We start from the raw sequence: 16,292 nt of genomic DNA on the forward strand, positions 1-16,292 counted from the left end.
ACTGCAGAGTCCTCTCCCCTCATTTTACATGAGGAAACAGATCAAGTGAGGGGAAGCAATATGCTCAAATTCTTAAAGTTAGTAAATGACAGTGTTTTGCGATTGGACTCCAGATTCATGGCAGCTAGTAGAACAATGGAGAGAGTATCAGACCTGGAGTAAGGAAGACTCATCATCCTGAGTTCAGATCTGGCTTCAGACACTTAGTAGCTGTGTGACCCTGGGCAAGTCATTTAATCCTTTTTGCTTCAGTTTCCTTATCTGTCAAATAAACTGGAGAAGGAAATGGCAAACCACTCCAATATCTCTGCCAAGAAAACCCCAAATGGGGTTATGAAGAGTAAGACACTGAAATGACTGAATAGCAACAGCAGTTAAGACTCACTGTTCTCTGGCTGTGGCTACCTCTGATGCTAAATCCAGCGAACATCTTTCCAGCTGTAGCAGGTAGACTGCTTAAAATACTATAATGAGGTCAAGGAAGATAAAGATTAAAAAAAAGTCACTGAGTTTGTCAGTAAGAAAGTCACTGGAGTCCTTCAGAAGAATAGTCTGCTACTTCATGGGAATTTCTGTTTCTTTGGCCTTCAGTATTGAAGCATTGTTCTAGCTCTTTACTCCAGTTATTTAATAAAACTTGATAGCTGATAGTATGGGCAGTGTACGCAATTTCTAATTTGAATTCTAAGTATAAAGATCAAATGAATGTTTGTTAAAATAATGCTAATTGAAAATAAAAAGGTTCTAAGTGCTTAGTATTTCATTAAAAGAATATTTGTAGTATTGACTGGGCCAGCAGGGGTCTATGAAATGCGTAACTCCTTCTCTCTGGGCACCAGCTTCTGTCAGTGAGCAAATTTCAGCAGGGGAGTTTCAGATGTGCATTGTAAGACCTCAGATGTGCAAATCAGATCACTGATATGCTTTATTAAATGCATAAATCCAAATCTTTACTAAATAAATATGTGCAAAATTATTGTGGTGTCAGTATAGATAGATTGACCTACATGTACTTATATTTTTGTTTGCATTGATGTCAGCCATTTTATACTGTGAATGATGAAACAGCCAAGGACCATGCTTGTCTTTTTTTGCTTTTGGATTGTGATAATGATTTGTCCATATACAATTAATTTTCCTTCATAGGGTCTTTCACAAGTAGTGCTGTCATTGTAGTGTCAATATAAAGAATGCATAAATATTCAAAAACATCTGAAGTTTTTTGCTACTACTTCCAAAATATAAAAACTTGAATTCAGCGTAGTTAAGAGGGAAGTATTAAAGACTTCATGGAATAGCTGCTAGATTCTTTCATGGAAATTTATTTCCAAAGTCTGAGTAATAATTTTCAGTTCGAAGTTTTTAAATTTTCCTTAATAGTTTGCTAGTGCAGTGGCTTTGTATTGATTAACTCAGCAGTCAAATTTCATGTAGCATATCAGTATGATTCCCCCCTATCATAGCCAAGATTTTGCAGGCGGTCTTAACTAAAACTCCCACAAATTTGAATCTTAATACTTGTATTCTTTCTGCCTTGCAGAAGATAGGAAAACTCAAATAAGTTAAGAAATTGGAGACATATCTTTCTCCCAGGTGGATGTCTTCATTCTGATCTTCAAATTGGGGACAGTAGCTTGTCATTTGAAAGCTATAAGGAACATAGCTGTTGAAATTATAGAGAAGCAGTGACTAAAATTCTCTAAGAGATTTTATTTTATCTTAAAATTAATCTCCTGTGGTCCTAGAGATTAATTTATGTTTTAATCATGATTAATAGTTCTTTCTTGAAATTCTAGTACTTGGGTTGTTTTTGGTGAAGATTCAGGAATGATGTCCTGTACTTATCTTCCCTACCCATAGTATCCCTGTTTATCTCATGTACAGCTTTAGAATGACTTAATTTCCCATCTCCTCCATTTTTGCCAGGCTGAGGCGGCTAAATTGGTCCCAATGGGTTTCACCACTGCAACTGAATTTCATCAGCAGCGGTCAGAAATGATACAGATCACCACTGGCTCCAAAGAGCTCGACAAACTGCTCCAAGGTGGTAATCTCTTGGCCCCATGTTGGTTTTTTTTTTCTTCTTTTTTTAAATAATAACTTTCAAATACATGCAAAGATAATTTTCAGCATTCACCCTTGCAGAACCTTGTGTTCCATATTTTTCTCCTTTGCTCCCCACCTCCCCTTCCTCTAGACATTGAGTAATCCAATGTAGATTAAATATGTGTAATTCTTCTAAACATATTTCCACACTTATCATGCTTTGGCCCCACTTTGTACACTATTGTTGGGGAGAGGAATGGAAGGTAGGACAAAAGAAGAGATTAGAAAGTATACTTTGGCTTATTGTCTGTTTTCTTGAGAACTGTGAAGAGGACTTCTTTGGTGAAAGAATAAAAGTGCTGGAAAGAAGAATCTGATAGTCTACATGAAACACAAAATACTATCTGTGATTACAAGGATTATTTGATCAATCAATCAATAGTCTTATCAATCAATAATTATTTATTGAATACTTGCTCTATGTCAAGCACTGTACTAGGTACTGGAGATACAAAGACAAGATGAAAAAAAATAACTGAAGAAATCCAGTGTTTAGCTTAATAGTTTAAGAAATTCAGAACCAATAGGAGGGCTAGGAAGGGAAAGAAGAAGGGTTTTTGTTGATTGAAAAAGAAGTTTGATTTTTTAAAAAAATAGTTTGAGTTACCTCCTTGCTTTTTAGTTCTATAATTTTAGTTCCAAGACTGAAATATTGTGGCTGGGTAAAATTCTATCGAGTTTTTCTGCCCTCATTTTGTGCTTTAGATTAGGGTACTAGATGTAGAACAGACTGTAGATTCAAATCCTGGCTCTGTTACTTACTGCCTACTTGGGACAGGTCATTCTCCAATTTCATCACTTTTAAGATGAGAGGCATTCATTACATCATTTCTAAAGTTCCTTTCAGTATTCAGTCCTATGACAGAGTCACTAGGGCACATGATACGATTCATGTGTTCCTTGGAAAGCTATAGTTATCCTAAATCTGCTCACTCTTTTTTTTTTTTTTTTTTTAATAGCTTTTTATTTACAAGTTATATGCATGGATAATTTTACAGCATTGACAATTGCCAAACCTTTTGTTCCAACTTTTCTCCTCCTTCCCCCCCCCCCCCCCCCCCCATGGCAGGTTGACCAATACATGTTAAATATGTTAAAGTATAAATTAAATACAATATAAGTATACACGTCCAAACAGTTATTTTGTTGTACAAAAAGAATTGGACTTTGAAATAGTTTACAATTAGCCTGTGAAGGAAATCAAAAATGAATCTGCTCACTCTTGAAAAAACATTGTTTTTCAAGTTTCTACCTGCTCAGGTCTGACTTTTTCCATTTCCTTATCTATTTCACCACTATTTTCTTTTTTCATTCTTTATTTACATAATCTTTTGAGTGCTGGCTTCAACTGGATTTGTTACATATCATTGACTACAGTAGTATCTTGGATGGATGGATGGATTGATGGATTGCATGTATGCATATAGAATTTTCATTATCTCAATTCTGTACCTCTCCTGTACTAATTTAACTTGTAATGTGATATCTTTTTTAATTGCTCCTTTAGGTGGGATTGAGACTGGGTCTATCACAGAGATATTTGGGGAATTTCGAACTGGGAAGACACAAATTTGTCACACATTGGCTGTGACTTGCCAGGTGAGTAAGTGGATCCTGATAAATCTGGGTTCTAATCCTAAATCTTAGTTTGTGATATTTCTGGGTCTCAGTTTTCCTATTTGCAAAATGATGGAGTTGGACTAAGAATGATATCTAAGATTCCTTACAGGTCTAAAATCCTGTGATCCTACAACCTTAAATTACTGGAAAAGGAGAGTAACGCAGTATTTATTTATTTATTTAAATAGCTTTTTATTTACAAATATATGCATAGGTAATTTTTCAGCATTGACAGTTCCAAATCCTTTTGTTCCAACTTTTTCCCTCCTTCCCCCCCACCTCTTCCCCCAGATGGCAGGTTGACCAATACATGTTAAATATATTAAAGTATAAGTTAAATAAAATATACGTATACATGTCCAAACAGTTATTTTGCTGTACAAAAAGAATCAGACTTTGAAATAGTGTACAATTAGCCTGTGAAGGAAATAAAAAAATGCAGGCAGACAAAAATAGAGGGATTGGGAATTCTATGTAGTGGTTCATAGTCATCTCCCAGAGTTCTTTCCCTGGGTGTAGCAGTTCATTATTGCTCTTTTGGAGCTGATTTGGTTCATCTTATTGTTGAAGAGGGCCACGTCCATCAGAATTGATCATCATATAATATTGTTGTTGAAATAAATAATGATCTGGTCCTGCTCATTTCACTCGGCATCAGTTCATGTAAGTCTCTCCAGGCCTTTCTGAAATCATCCTGTTGGTCATTTCTTATAGAACAATAATATTCCATAACAATCATATACCACAGTTTATTCAGCCATTCTCCAATTGATGGGCATCCACTCAGTTTCCAGTTTCTGGCCACTACAAAGAGATCTGCCACAAACATTCTTGCACATATGGGTCCCTTTCCCTTTTTTAAAATCTCTTTGGGGTATAAGCCCAGTAGTAATACTGTTGTGTCAAAGGGTATGCAGATAGCTTTTTGAGCATAATTCCAAATTATTGCTGGATGTATTCCCAATTCCACCAACAATGTATCGGTGTCCCAGTTTTCCCACATCCCCTCCAACATTCTGCATTATCTTTCCTTATCATTCTAGCCAGTCTGACAGGTGTGTAGTGGTATCTCAGAGTTGTCTTAATTTGTAATGCAATATTTATTATTAGTTGCCATCATACTTGGAGATATAAATTAATTACAAACTAATGAGTGAAATCAATCCAAAGCAAGTAAAAGAAATCAGGTTTGTTAGTATAAAAGTTTACCTTGATCTAAGGGAGCCAGAATGGGCTTTGACACCGTGAAAATTGTTCGATAGGAGCCTTATGGAAAACTGGGACAAAAATAGATTCAGCAGACATGGAATAGAAACTCCTGAGACAGGGAGAAAGAGATGGAATGAGCTTGAGATTGATGGGTACCAAAAAATGTCTACCAGGCAAGCAGTAGGAAATGAGAACAAACATTTCTGAAAACACATACTCAGAAGTCAACCTCTGCTAAGATCAACATATCTGCCAAGATAAATTACTTTAAAAATCTGTCTGCCCTTCCTCACTAAACCTATTTTTTCTCTTGAGAAATAAAAGCTTTTTAGGAAAGATGACATCATCTTCAACTTCTGTTCCTTTGGTCTCGCTCCCTTCACTGACAACATTCTTGTGTACCGATCACATGCAAACATGGTGCAGGGCAGTGTGGATGAGGAGCTGCCAGCCTGTGGAGAGCCATTCTGAGGACAAAAGGAATATGATCAAAGTACTTTTTAAAAGGAAGATGATATAGGCAGTAGTGTTCATTTCATTTCATTTCAACCATCATGCTTTAATTGGTAATTTGCCAGGCATTGAGGCTACAAAAAGCAAAAACAAAACATTTGTGGAGCTTACACTGTATTGGGAGGATAGAACATATCAATCATCAGCAAGTATTTATTAAGTGCCTGTCATGTGCCAGGCATTGGTAGGCATTGTGGATACAAATACAGAGAATGAAACAATCCTAGAGGAGACCAGTACATGGGAAAATATATGTAGCACAAATATGAAGCTAATAAATACAAAGAACACAGAAGTTGAATACAGAGCATTTTGTAAGGAGAGCCTAAGTAAATATAAGATGATTTAAGAAAGCAGAGATTAGTAAGGAGGAAGATCCAAAGAGATGTTTCAGCTGGGAAAGGAGAGGGCATCCCAAAGCCATGGCCTGCTCAAGCTAAGTCTTAGAGTAGAAGATGGAGAATTTGAAAAACAGCAAGCAGCCAGGTTGGCTAGAATGAAGTCTGCATAAAGAGGAGTAATATGGTAAATTTGGAAAGGTAGATGGGAGCCAGATTATGAAGGGCTTTGGGGGAGAAAAAAAAAAGATTTTGAAAAATATCTATAGTTCCTTCCCAATTAGAGGCCTTCTTTATTACAACAACAAAAAACATGAAACCAGTCAGTGAGTCATTAAGCATTTCTTAAGTGCTTTCTATATGTCAGGCACTGGGCTAAGTGATGGGGATACAAAGAATGGCAAAAATCACCTCTGCCTTCAAGGAGAACACAAGCATTCTAATTGGGGAGCCAACAAACAAACAAACAATGTACTAGATATACACAGTGAAAATAGAAGGTAATCTTAGAAGGGAATGTACATGGGGAGGTAGAATTTGAGCTGAGTCATGCAGGATGCTAGAGAAACCAGGAGAGGGGAGAACATACCAGGCATTAATTAGGGAAAGCCAATGGAAAGGCCCAGAGTCAGAGCTGTGGAAGGTTTTTGTCACTGGAGGAGAGTAAAGTATGAGAAAACCAGAAAGAGCCAGGTTGTGAAGGGTTTTAATTGTCAAACAAAGGACTTAATCATTGAACTTGAAGCTAATATGGAACCACTGGCGTTTTGAGTTGTGTTTTAGATAGAGCAGCTAAGTAGAGGGTAGACTGGAACAGGGAGACGCTTGATGGGCAACAAGCAAGACAACATTGTAGCAGTTCAGCCGAGAGGTGGTGAAGGCCCACACCAAAGGATGTTCCCGGAGGGAATGGAAAGAAGGGTATCTAAGACAAATGTTGTGACAATAAAGAACTACCTTATATAGAGAGGCCTTGGTGGGGAGCTTCAAATTGCAGGCCTTGAAGAGTTTCTGTCATGTCTTAAAGTAGATAAAGGAACTCATTTGATCCTTACAACAACCTTGTGAAGTAGGTGCAATCCTAAGAAACCGCATAAAACTTCTGTGATTTCAGTACTCTCAAAATTGGTTTCTGTCAATAAACATCACCCTTGGCCTGAACAAAAGAAAAACTCCTGACCTGCAAGTCTTTTTTGGGGGATGGGGTAGAAGTTTTTGCTAACTAAAAAAATGTATCTTGATGGGGGGGAAAAAAAATTTGAGGTTGTGTGGACTCTCTTTTTTTTTTTTTTCTCAGTGAGCGGTGAAGTACTCTGAAGGAAAAACTACTCATAATTATGCTATTGTAGTTAGCAGTTTTTCTTGTTCCAATGTTACTTTGTATTATAGTTAGAATTGGAATAAGCTAGGGAATAAAGAAGTTCCCTGAGTATTCTTTATTTTCATGAAATCCATTTTTAATACACACATCTGTGTGTACCTAAAATACAAAACCACCAAGAAGTATAAGTGGTATAACTATAATTTAATAGGATTGATTTCTACAAACCACACAAGAAGAATAAGTCCTCATCTCTTGACTTATCTCTTTTCAGCTCACTTAAAGGTCATTTTGAAACTGGAAATTTTCCTCCTTAGTTGTCCCAATATTTTATTTGTTACATAGCAGTAGTCATTTTCTCTGGGATGACAACAGAATGAGGATTTTAGTGACAATGTGACCTTCAAATTCAAAATTTTATTTCAGAATTAACTTCCACTGCTCATTTGATGAGGAAGGCCAAGCCGTTTTCATTTCCCCTCATATGTGATTCTTAATAGGAAAGGGTTTAGGGAAAGGAGGGAAGGAGAATTGTAGAAAACCTTCAGAATAATTTAGAGGGACTTGAGGAAAAGGAACAAAAGCAATAGACATTCCTGTCATTGCCCAGGTACCATTTGGAAATTGGCAGCTGGGGGGGAAAATAAAGCTGTTTAAAATGACACCCTTACTCCTAGGGTAGCATTTATAGGTCTTCTGGCATTATATGTGACCTTTTAAATAGTAATGTTTTCCCCATGTTGTTTTGACAGGGATTCATGCAGAATAAATATTTAGAGTACAGTACACCCTGTCCATGGTTGCCATGGCAACCAAGCGTGTCGTGCTGACGTTCTAAAGTTGTATAAACAGAATCCCAGGCTGGGAATGTTTACCGAATGGTCAGCTCATGTCTGCCAACAATAAAATGAAGCAAAATTCTCATGTAAACATATCCTGTCTATAAAAATAACAGAATACTCACAGACAACTGAATACCTAACTTCAAGCCTTTGATTTTATCCAAAGAAAATTAATGCCAAGACCTTAGGTAAATAATAATGACTGGTCACATTTTTGGAGTGGTATACGAATTATTATTGCCATTTTACAAGTAAGGGGAATGAAACTCAGGTAAGGAAATGGCTTCACCATGGCCATGCAGCTGATTAGTCTCAGAGCCAAGGAAACAGCACAGTGTCCTGGAGAGTGAGGATCTAGATTCAGATCCCACTCCACCATTTCTTCTGTGTAAGTTTGGACAAATCACTCTTCCCTGCCCCCCTCTCCCTCTCAATAGCTCTAAATCTAAGGCCCTATCACTCCCAAGACCACATTGTTCCTTTCTTTCCTTTGTCATCCTGGCAATAATAAACGGCATGGATACCTGTCTCCTGATCTTTGGACATATTTGAGCATTTTTAAATACTTTCTTGGTACTTTACTTTCCTCAGTAACCTAGTGACTGGAGAACCCTAGGAGGTAATAGATCCCTCTCTTATTGTGGAATTGGGTAAAAGTGGTAATCTCCAGTTGACATAGTAAAATGGACAGACTGTTTCTTCTTATTTGTACCAATTGAGCTACTTCAGACTTCTCAAAGATAACTGTGGTGTTTGATAGTATAAAGAGGTACAGTGATATATTCCAATTAACCCTCAAGGTAGTCCCTCTATGGCACCTTTTCTCTCTTTATTCGCTTTTTCTCTCCTTTTCCCCTTTCTTCTTGCTCTAACTATATAATTAAGATTTCTGTTACTATTTCTTAGGCATTTCTAAATCCTAATGGGGACCCTTGTATCCAAACTCTGCTCAGTGGAGTGGAAATATACGTTGTTCTAGGGTTGGTAACATGTGCTAGATACATTCTTAAGCTGACATGCATAAAATCAGTTAATTGCATGATTCAGGGGTCTTTAAATCTCGAAAATCAGTTTTGGAAAAATGGTAATTATGGCCCAGTCCACTTCTGTTATGTGACCCCAAACCCAGCCCAACCCTAAACCAAACTGAAGAATTTTAACTTGATCTCTTCTGCATTAACATCTATACAAGATTTGTGATTTCAGTAAGTGGGGAAAAAAATTTGATTTTGTTTATACATATTCTACTTCCATTGACACAAAGTGTAACTGGATTCTAAATGTCTTAGGAGACAGGTTCATGACTAGTTGTAGCCCCAAAAAATTCATCACCTGGTGGCTGTATATTGATTGATGAGTCTGTCAGAACTTAGCCTGGCACAAGTCCTCAGGTGACAAAGGTATCTGGGCCCATTTAAGAAATGCTCCACTATCACAGACTTTAAGAATTCAAGCATAAACAACAAGATTGTGTGATGATCAGTTGTGATGAACATGGCTCTTTTCAACAATGTGGTGATTCAGGCCAATTCCAAAATAGACTTGTGTTGAAGAGAGCCATCTGTACTCAGAAAGAGGACTGTGGGGACTGGATGTGATTCTAACTTAGTACTTTCACCTTTTTTGTTGTATGCTTGCTTGTTTTTTTCTTTCTCATTTTTTCCCTTTTAATCTGATTTTTCTTGTGCAGCATGATAAATGTGGAAATACTTTTAGAAGAATTGCACATGTTTAACCTTTAAAAAAAATAATTCAAGCATAGCTTCACTATGAGGTATTAAATATGGTTCTTGATAGTTGATAACAAGACATTAGTAAGCCATAGTGACTGGCCTCAGGCAGTTTAGTCTTAAATATCAAAAATGCCTAGCTGTAGTTTATCCTTACTCTTGTTTACTTTTCGTTTTCTTTAGCTCCCCATAGACCGAGGTGGTGGTGAAGGGAAAGCCATGTACATTGATACTGAGGGAACCTTCCGGCCAGAGCGATTGCTGGCAGTGGCTGAAAGGTAGGCAATTGTTCTGAAGGTGAGGATCGTCTGATAGTTAGCATCTCCTTAAACAGTGGGTTTGATTCAGTTGATTTATGGCTAAGGTTCTTTGATGTTCCTTTACTTCTCTTAAGAGTATCCCTTCTAAACATGTTGAGATGTAATTCTTGGTGTGACAGGATGAGTTTCCCTTTAAAATAGGTGAGTTGTTTGTTTTAATCAGGGCAGCTCTATTTTTCAGCTAGAATCAAGTTAGCTCACAAGCTTATGCCACCTGTCACCTAGAATCTAATTCATGATCACATCAAGGATCATTTTTTTCCTTGTCACCTGAAGCCTTGGAAGTGAATTGGAATTCCTATTAAATGGCCAAGTTACATGGCCAAGAACCACACCTTCTCTAGTCATAGTTCCACATTGATACAAACCCAATTGTTTACATCCTCCCAGTTGTGGAGTTATGGTGAAAAGGTGACTGAAATTCCCTCTGATTTATGGAGGGTAGGGGGGGAATTTTGTCCTGTTTTTTGCCTTTGTCTATTAGTCTGAGCCTGAGCCATAAGACAGTATCACTGAGGCACAAATTATCTGGGCTGTGGTAAGAAACTAGGACAGATTTCCCCATGGTGACTTTTGTTTTAAGGAGATATATATTTCTGCATTGGATCATTCATCCAAAAGAGACAGCACCCATAGTTGGATAACTTTATTTTAGCTATCTGTCATTTCTCTTCAGCATATTGTAGGTTAGTCTTTGGCGAATGTTCACAAATAGTGAAAAGAGTTTAGAAAATTTTTCATTAGGACCATTTTTGCAATTCTTTTGCTATATAAAATGATCTTTAATTATGAGGGCCAATGTGGTGCACTTGGCTTGAAGCTAAGCCAGAAACTTGGGTTTGAATCCTGGCTCAGACACTTAAGTAGCTACATGACCCAGGTGAGCTGTTTCACCCCCCCACCCCCGCCCATGAGCACCCAAATAGTCAGGGATGTTTGTACTGGCCATTTTCCCAGGGTGCTTATATACTCACTCTGTCAGCCTTAAACTGCTATATAAATGTGAACTGGTGGTGGTCATTCATATTAGTGTTATTATATTCATTCCCACCTGTTAGGAAAATTTTCCTGCTTGAATTTCATATGTATGTGTTAATTGAATACATCTTACATCTATCAATAATTCCTCAAAATGGGCTTTGTAAAGTAAGGCCCAGGGTCTGCTTAAGCTAATATATGATTATTTTTCACAGCGAAAGCATTGAGAGTGCCATAATTAATACATTTGCCAACACTGCTTAAGCACAACCTGTTATTTATGAACATTAACCCAATTCAGGCTTTTATGGCATAATTTTCCTGTGTTATATGACAACCCTTTCTCGTGGAACCACTGCGAGTTCCCTTTATTCAGAGAAAGAGCACCCTCTTGTGGTAATCGAATGTTCTTACTCCCAAGAAGCCACTCCCAATTAAGGGATTAATCATAGTTGCCTGGAGCCTAAGATCTTTCAAGGGGGTGTGCTGGGATGTGTGGGAAGTAGAACAAGAAGAATGCTTTCCATTACCGGTAAACCTGCTGTGGCCCCTTGAAGGTGAGAACATTCTCCCTCTATTGATAGCAAATCATCTGATGTATTTTCTGAGCAACAAAGATTACTTCCTCTTTTATATTGAACAAGAAGGAAAAATAAAAACCTCCTAATTCATTTTTATTCACCAAAGCTATAGTTTAAATGTGGAATGTTGTCTCTTTGAAATGAGGCTTTTACCTTATTTCATTTTATCAAGGTATTGAAGCAGGTTGGTGTAGCTTGACCAGAACCCAAAATAATTCCCTAATTCTTCAAGCCCTGGCATCCCTAACAACTCCCCTTTACCTAGTGTGTCTAATGCCTGATGTGGAGAACCTATAGGAGCAGTTTTATCTCTCAGCTAGAATTTTTAATTAATGGCAATAGAGGTTGTATTAAGGCATTGCTCCATTGATCTTCCAGCTGCCTTAAAAAGTACTCAAATATTCCTGGACTAATGAACAAACATTGTTATTTGAAGAGAAAGTAAGGGTTTTGTGCTCCAGTGCTTTGAGAGATAAGTTGTGATGGTGTGTGCCTCATTAACAGCCAGAACTCCCTCCTGCAGTACATACTGACTTGTCTCAGATTCTGGCAGAATTAGGATTACGGAAACCTTGCCCCAGTTCAGCATTTTGTGGAGATACTTCAGTAGATCCATGGTCTGCAGGAGAATATGGAAAGGTTGCAGAATTGGAACCAGGAGAGAAAGACCTGAGTTCAAATTCTGGAAGTTACCAACTGCATGACCAAGTGGTTATCAAATGAGCAAATTCTTTAACTCCTTTGAATTTCTTTAACTCAATTTCCTCATTGTAAAATGGACCTATTACAATCTAGTGCCTAGCTTACAAACTATTTATAAAGACCAAATGTGATAATGTGTAAAAAGCACTTTGCAAACCTTAAAGCACTGTGTATAAATAAATGAAAAGGCATGTAGTACCTACAAGGTGCATTTAATACCAGGTACTTTGCTAGATCCTGGGAATGCAGATATAAAAGTGAAGACAGTTTTTGCTCCTTAAGGAGATTACATTCTTTTAAAAAAGAAAAAATGCATTTTCCCTGCATTTAATGAATACCTCCCCCAAAAGAGAACATTTTCATGTACAAAGTCAAACATTAGAAAAGATTCTACATAAAAAATGTAAATCCATTCTATACAGCTTGCCTTTTAAGAGTATTTAATAAATTCCAATATCGTAAACACAATCTTTAAAACAAATAACATTGTCAAATAAAACAAATCCACATGTTTGCCATATATGGCATTTGCCAAAAATATATATCTAATTCTGCCCCTGAGGTCCAGTGCCTATTTTCTCATTAGTTCTCTGAAGTTGCTGTTGACCAATGCATTGAACAGTCTTTCAAAATTGTTTTTCTTCACAACCTTACACTATATAAAATGTTCTCTTTGTTCTGTTCATTTCACTCTGTATTAGTTCATATAAGTTCTCCCAGATTTCTATGAATACATCCCTTTTGGGGAAAACGACTCACATGTGCAAAAATGTTTGTAGTAGTGTGGTTTTTTTGTTGGTTTTTGTTTTGGTGGTGGTGGCAAGGAAATGAAAATTTCGGGGATACCCATTAATTGGGAAATGACTAAATAAATTGTAATATGTGAATATAATGGAATACTATTGTTCTATAAGAAGTGATGAGCAGAGAGGAGAGCCAAGATAGTGGAGTAAGGGCAGGGATTCTCCAAGCTCTCCCTCAAACCCCTTCACATTCCTTTAAATAATGATTCTAAACAAATTTTAGAGCATTAGAACCCACAAAAAGAGTGGAATAATTTTCCAGCCAAAGATAACTTGGAAAGGTTAGCAGGAGGGAGACTATGGCACGAAGGTGGGAGTTCAGTGCAGCCAGGGTGCTGTTAAAGCAGGAGTAAGCCTTAAATTTCTGAATTAGTAACTGTACTGGTAGTTTCCAGATCTCTCAGCCAAAGACACCAAAGACTTGGAAGGTCAGCAGGAAAAGTTTGTCAATAGGGTGAGAGGGCCTCGGGAAACAAGCACACCAGCAGTAGATATGGGCAAGGGTGGCAGCGACAGCTTCACAGGAGGTCTCTTTACCAGCAATGAGAAAGTACTCTCTTCCTTTAGCACCCTAGAACTTAGAACCACAATGGAGCAGTTTCAGGGCAAAAAAGTGCTTGTGGTCTAGTCCCTAGAAAAATCTCTGAAAGCAGCTGCACAAAACCCCTGAAGCTTGGAGGGACATGACACCCTCAGTCCTGGAAACAGAACCCAACTTTAACAAGGAATTAAAAGCCAAGTAACTGGCTGGGAAAATGAGCAGACAACAGAAAAAGATTTTGACCATAAAAAGTTACTATGTTGACATGGAAAATCAAGACATATACTCAGAAATTAACAAAATTGAAGCTTCCAAAAAAAAAAAAAAAAATAAGAATTATAAGAATTGGGCTTAGGCCACGGAAGAGTTCAAACAGGATTTTGAAAATCAAATAAGAGAGATAGAGGAAAAATTGGGAAGAGAGTGATGCAAAAAGGAATACAAAAAGTTAATGAAGAGAAGAATATCTTTAAAAACAATTAGCCACATGGGAAAGGAGATATAAAAGCTTAGGGAGGAAAATAATCCCTTAAAAATTAGAATTGAGCAAATGGAAACTAATGACTATGAGAAATAGAGAAAGCCAAATCAAAAGAATGAAAAAATAGAAAATGCTGTAACTATCTCATTGAAAAAACAACTGACCTGAAAAATAGATTCAGGAAAGATAATTTTTAAATTATTGGTGTCCCTGAAACCCAGGATCAAAAAAAAGAGCCTAGACATCATCTTTCAAGAAATTATGAGGGAAAACTGTCCTGATATTCTAGAAATGATAAGGAGGCTGATTTCAGAAAAGCCTGGACTTAAACATAAACTGATACTGAAGGGAGAACATTATACACAACAACAGCAAAATTGTATGGTGATCAACTATGTTAGACTTATCTCTCTTCTGGGTGATAATGATCCAAGACAATTCTACTTCTAATAATCTTGTGAGAGAACTATGGAGACTGAATGTGGATCAAAGCATATATACTATTTTCATTTTTTTTGTTTTTTTCTTTCTCATGGTTTTTCTCTTTTTGTTCTGATTTTTCTTTCATTACATGACTAATATGAAAGTATGTTTAAAGTGGTTGTACATGTATAACCTATATCAGATTGATTGTTATCATCTTGTGGGGGAGGCCAAGGGAGGGAGGAAGAAAAAATTTAGACTCAGAGTCTTAGGAAAATGAATATTGAAAACTCTATCTTTACATGTTATTGGAAAAAATAAACAACTATTAAGTCAAGGGAAATAAAAAATATTGAACAACAACAACAATAAATGAAAAGAAAATATTCCTTTTTAGCGCAATAAAATTCTATAATCAGCCACTCCCTAATTGATAGATATCCCATTTTTCTCCAGTTATTTGCTTTAATAGAAATAACTGCTATAAACATTTTTGTTTAGATGAGTCCTTTTTTTTTCTTTGAACTCTGGAGATGGAAGCCTAGGGTTGGTGTCATTTGAGCAAAGGGTATGTATAGCATAGACTCTTCCAAGGAAATGATAATGTTATGAATAGAATAAGACAGGTAAGGAAATTTTGATTTGGGGAGTCATAGGAATAGTAAGGAGAGCCAGAGGCCAGGTGATTGTTCCGCTTTTTTCCAAAAACAGTGCTGGTGTGTATCTCTTAACTCATCCCAGCTCTGGAGGCGGATATACATGTAGTAGCAAAGCTGGACAACACTCCAGGTGTCTGGGATGAAGGGAGGGGAGGAAGTCTGAAGCTGCCCAGATAGACTGGTCTGGGTGAGTGTGCACTCAGCAGTCAAGACAGTGATTACATGCTTGGTATTGTAGGATTGACAATCCATTTGTGTGCGATTCTTGTCCTTGTCCTTCCTTACACAATTTGTCTCCTATGTAAGGGCCTTTCTTTCTCTGATTCTTTTCATATTTCATGGCTACTAGTGCAGTGCTTTTATTGTCCATTTGTTACCAGTTACTCTCACTACATGACCAGAGTCTTCATAAATGACTTTGAAATTTTTATGCGACTTTCAAACAAATCATAAGTGGTTAACTATCCATGTATACCTGTCCACTGCCTTTTGAGTCATCTATTTACTAGCTTGAATCTTTTGAAATGTTTGTCGTTTCATGATTGGTAGCAGTGTAGCTTAAACAGAAGAATATTGATGTTAAAAAGACATTGTATGTGAGGCACAGATTCCTTCATGATATCTAACCTACTTTTTCTCCCTTACTTAATTTGAACCCAGCTTATTTATCTAGCTATAATGCCTATCTGAGTGCTGAGTTTTCAATGAATCACTGAGTTTTCTCTCCAATTGCATATGTCATTATCAGGGCAATTGGAATCTTCATTTGCTTGTTAACTATATAGTTAAATTAACAACAAGGATGTCTTAAAGGATAAGAAATCCAAGCATTTGGGATTTCCCTATCATATTCCTTAATTGATAATCAGAGGATCATTAAACAAAGGACATTTTATATGGTATTATCCATCATTTTCAGTTTTCATTTTATTTTTGTTTACCTTGGCAAGTATGTTTTTAAAAAAATTTATTATTATTATTATTATTATTGTGAACTTAACAAATATCAACAAGAGTGTTTCCTTACACAAAGGAAATCCAGAAAGGCTTGTGTGATACTTTGAATTTGTAATGTGCATATAATATGTTACATTGATGGGGTTTTTTTGTTTTTGTTTTCCTTTG

The 16,292-nt window shown here is 36.8% G+C and overlaps 1 protein-coding gene across 2 annotated transcripts in view; it reads left to right on the forward strand.

Moving 5' to 3' along the window:
* The window catches only part of RAD51 (RAD51 recombinase), a 43,174-nt gene that overhangs the window by 16,808 nt on the left and 10,074 nt on the right, over window positions 1-16,292 (forward strand). For both annotated transcript variants that reach the window (XM_031952098.1, XM_031952099.1), the window contains exons 4-6: window positions 1,927-2,044; window positions 3,614-3,705; window positions 9,863-9,957. In XM_031952098.1, the coding sequence (XP_031807958.1) occupies window positions 1,927-2,044; window positions 3,614-3,705; window positions 9,863-9,957 (305 nt within the window). The remainder of the gene's footprint in view (window positions 1-1,926; window positions 2,045-3,613; window positions 3,706-9,862; window positions 9,958-16,292) is intronic.

The sequence above is a fragment of the Sarcophilus harrisii genome, chromosome 2, assembly GCF_902635505.1.
Source record: "Sarcophilus harrisii chromosome 2, mSarHar1.11, whole genome shotgun sequence".
Taxonomy (NCBI): Eukaryota; Metazoa; Chordata; class Mammalia; order Dasyuromorphia; family Dasyuridae; genus Sarcophilus; species Sarcophilus harrisii.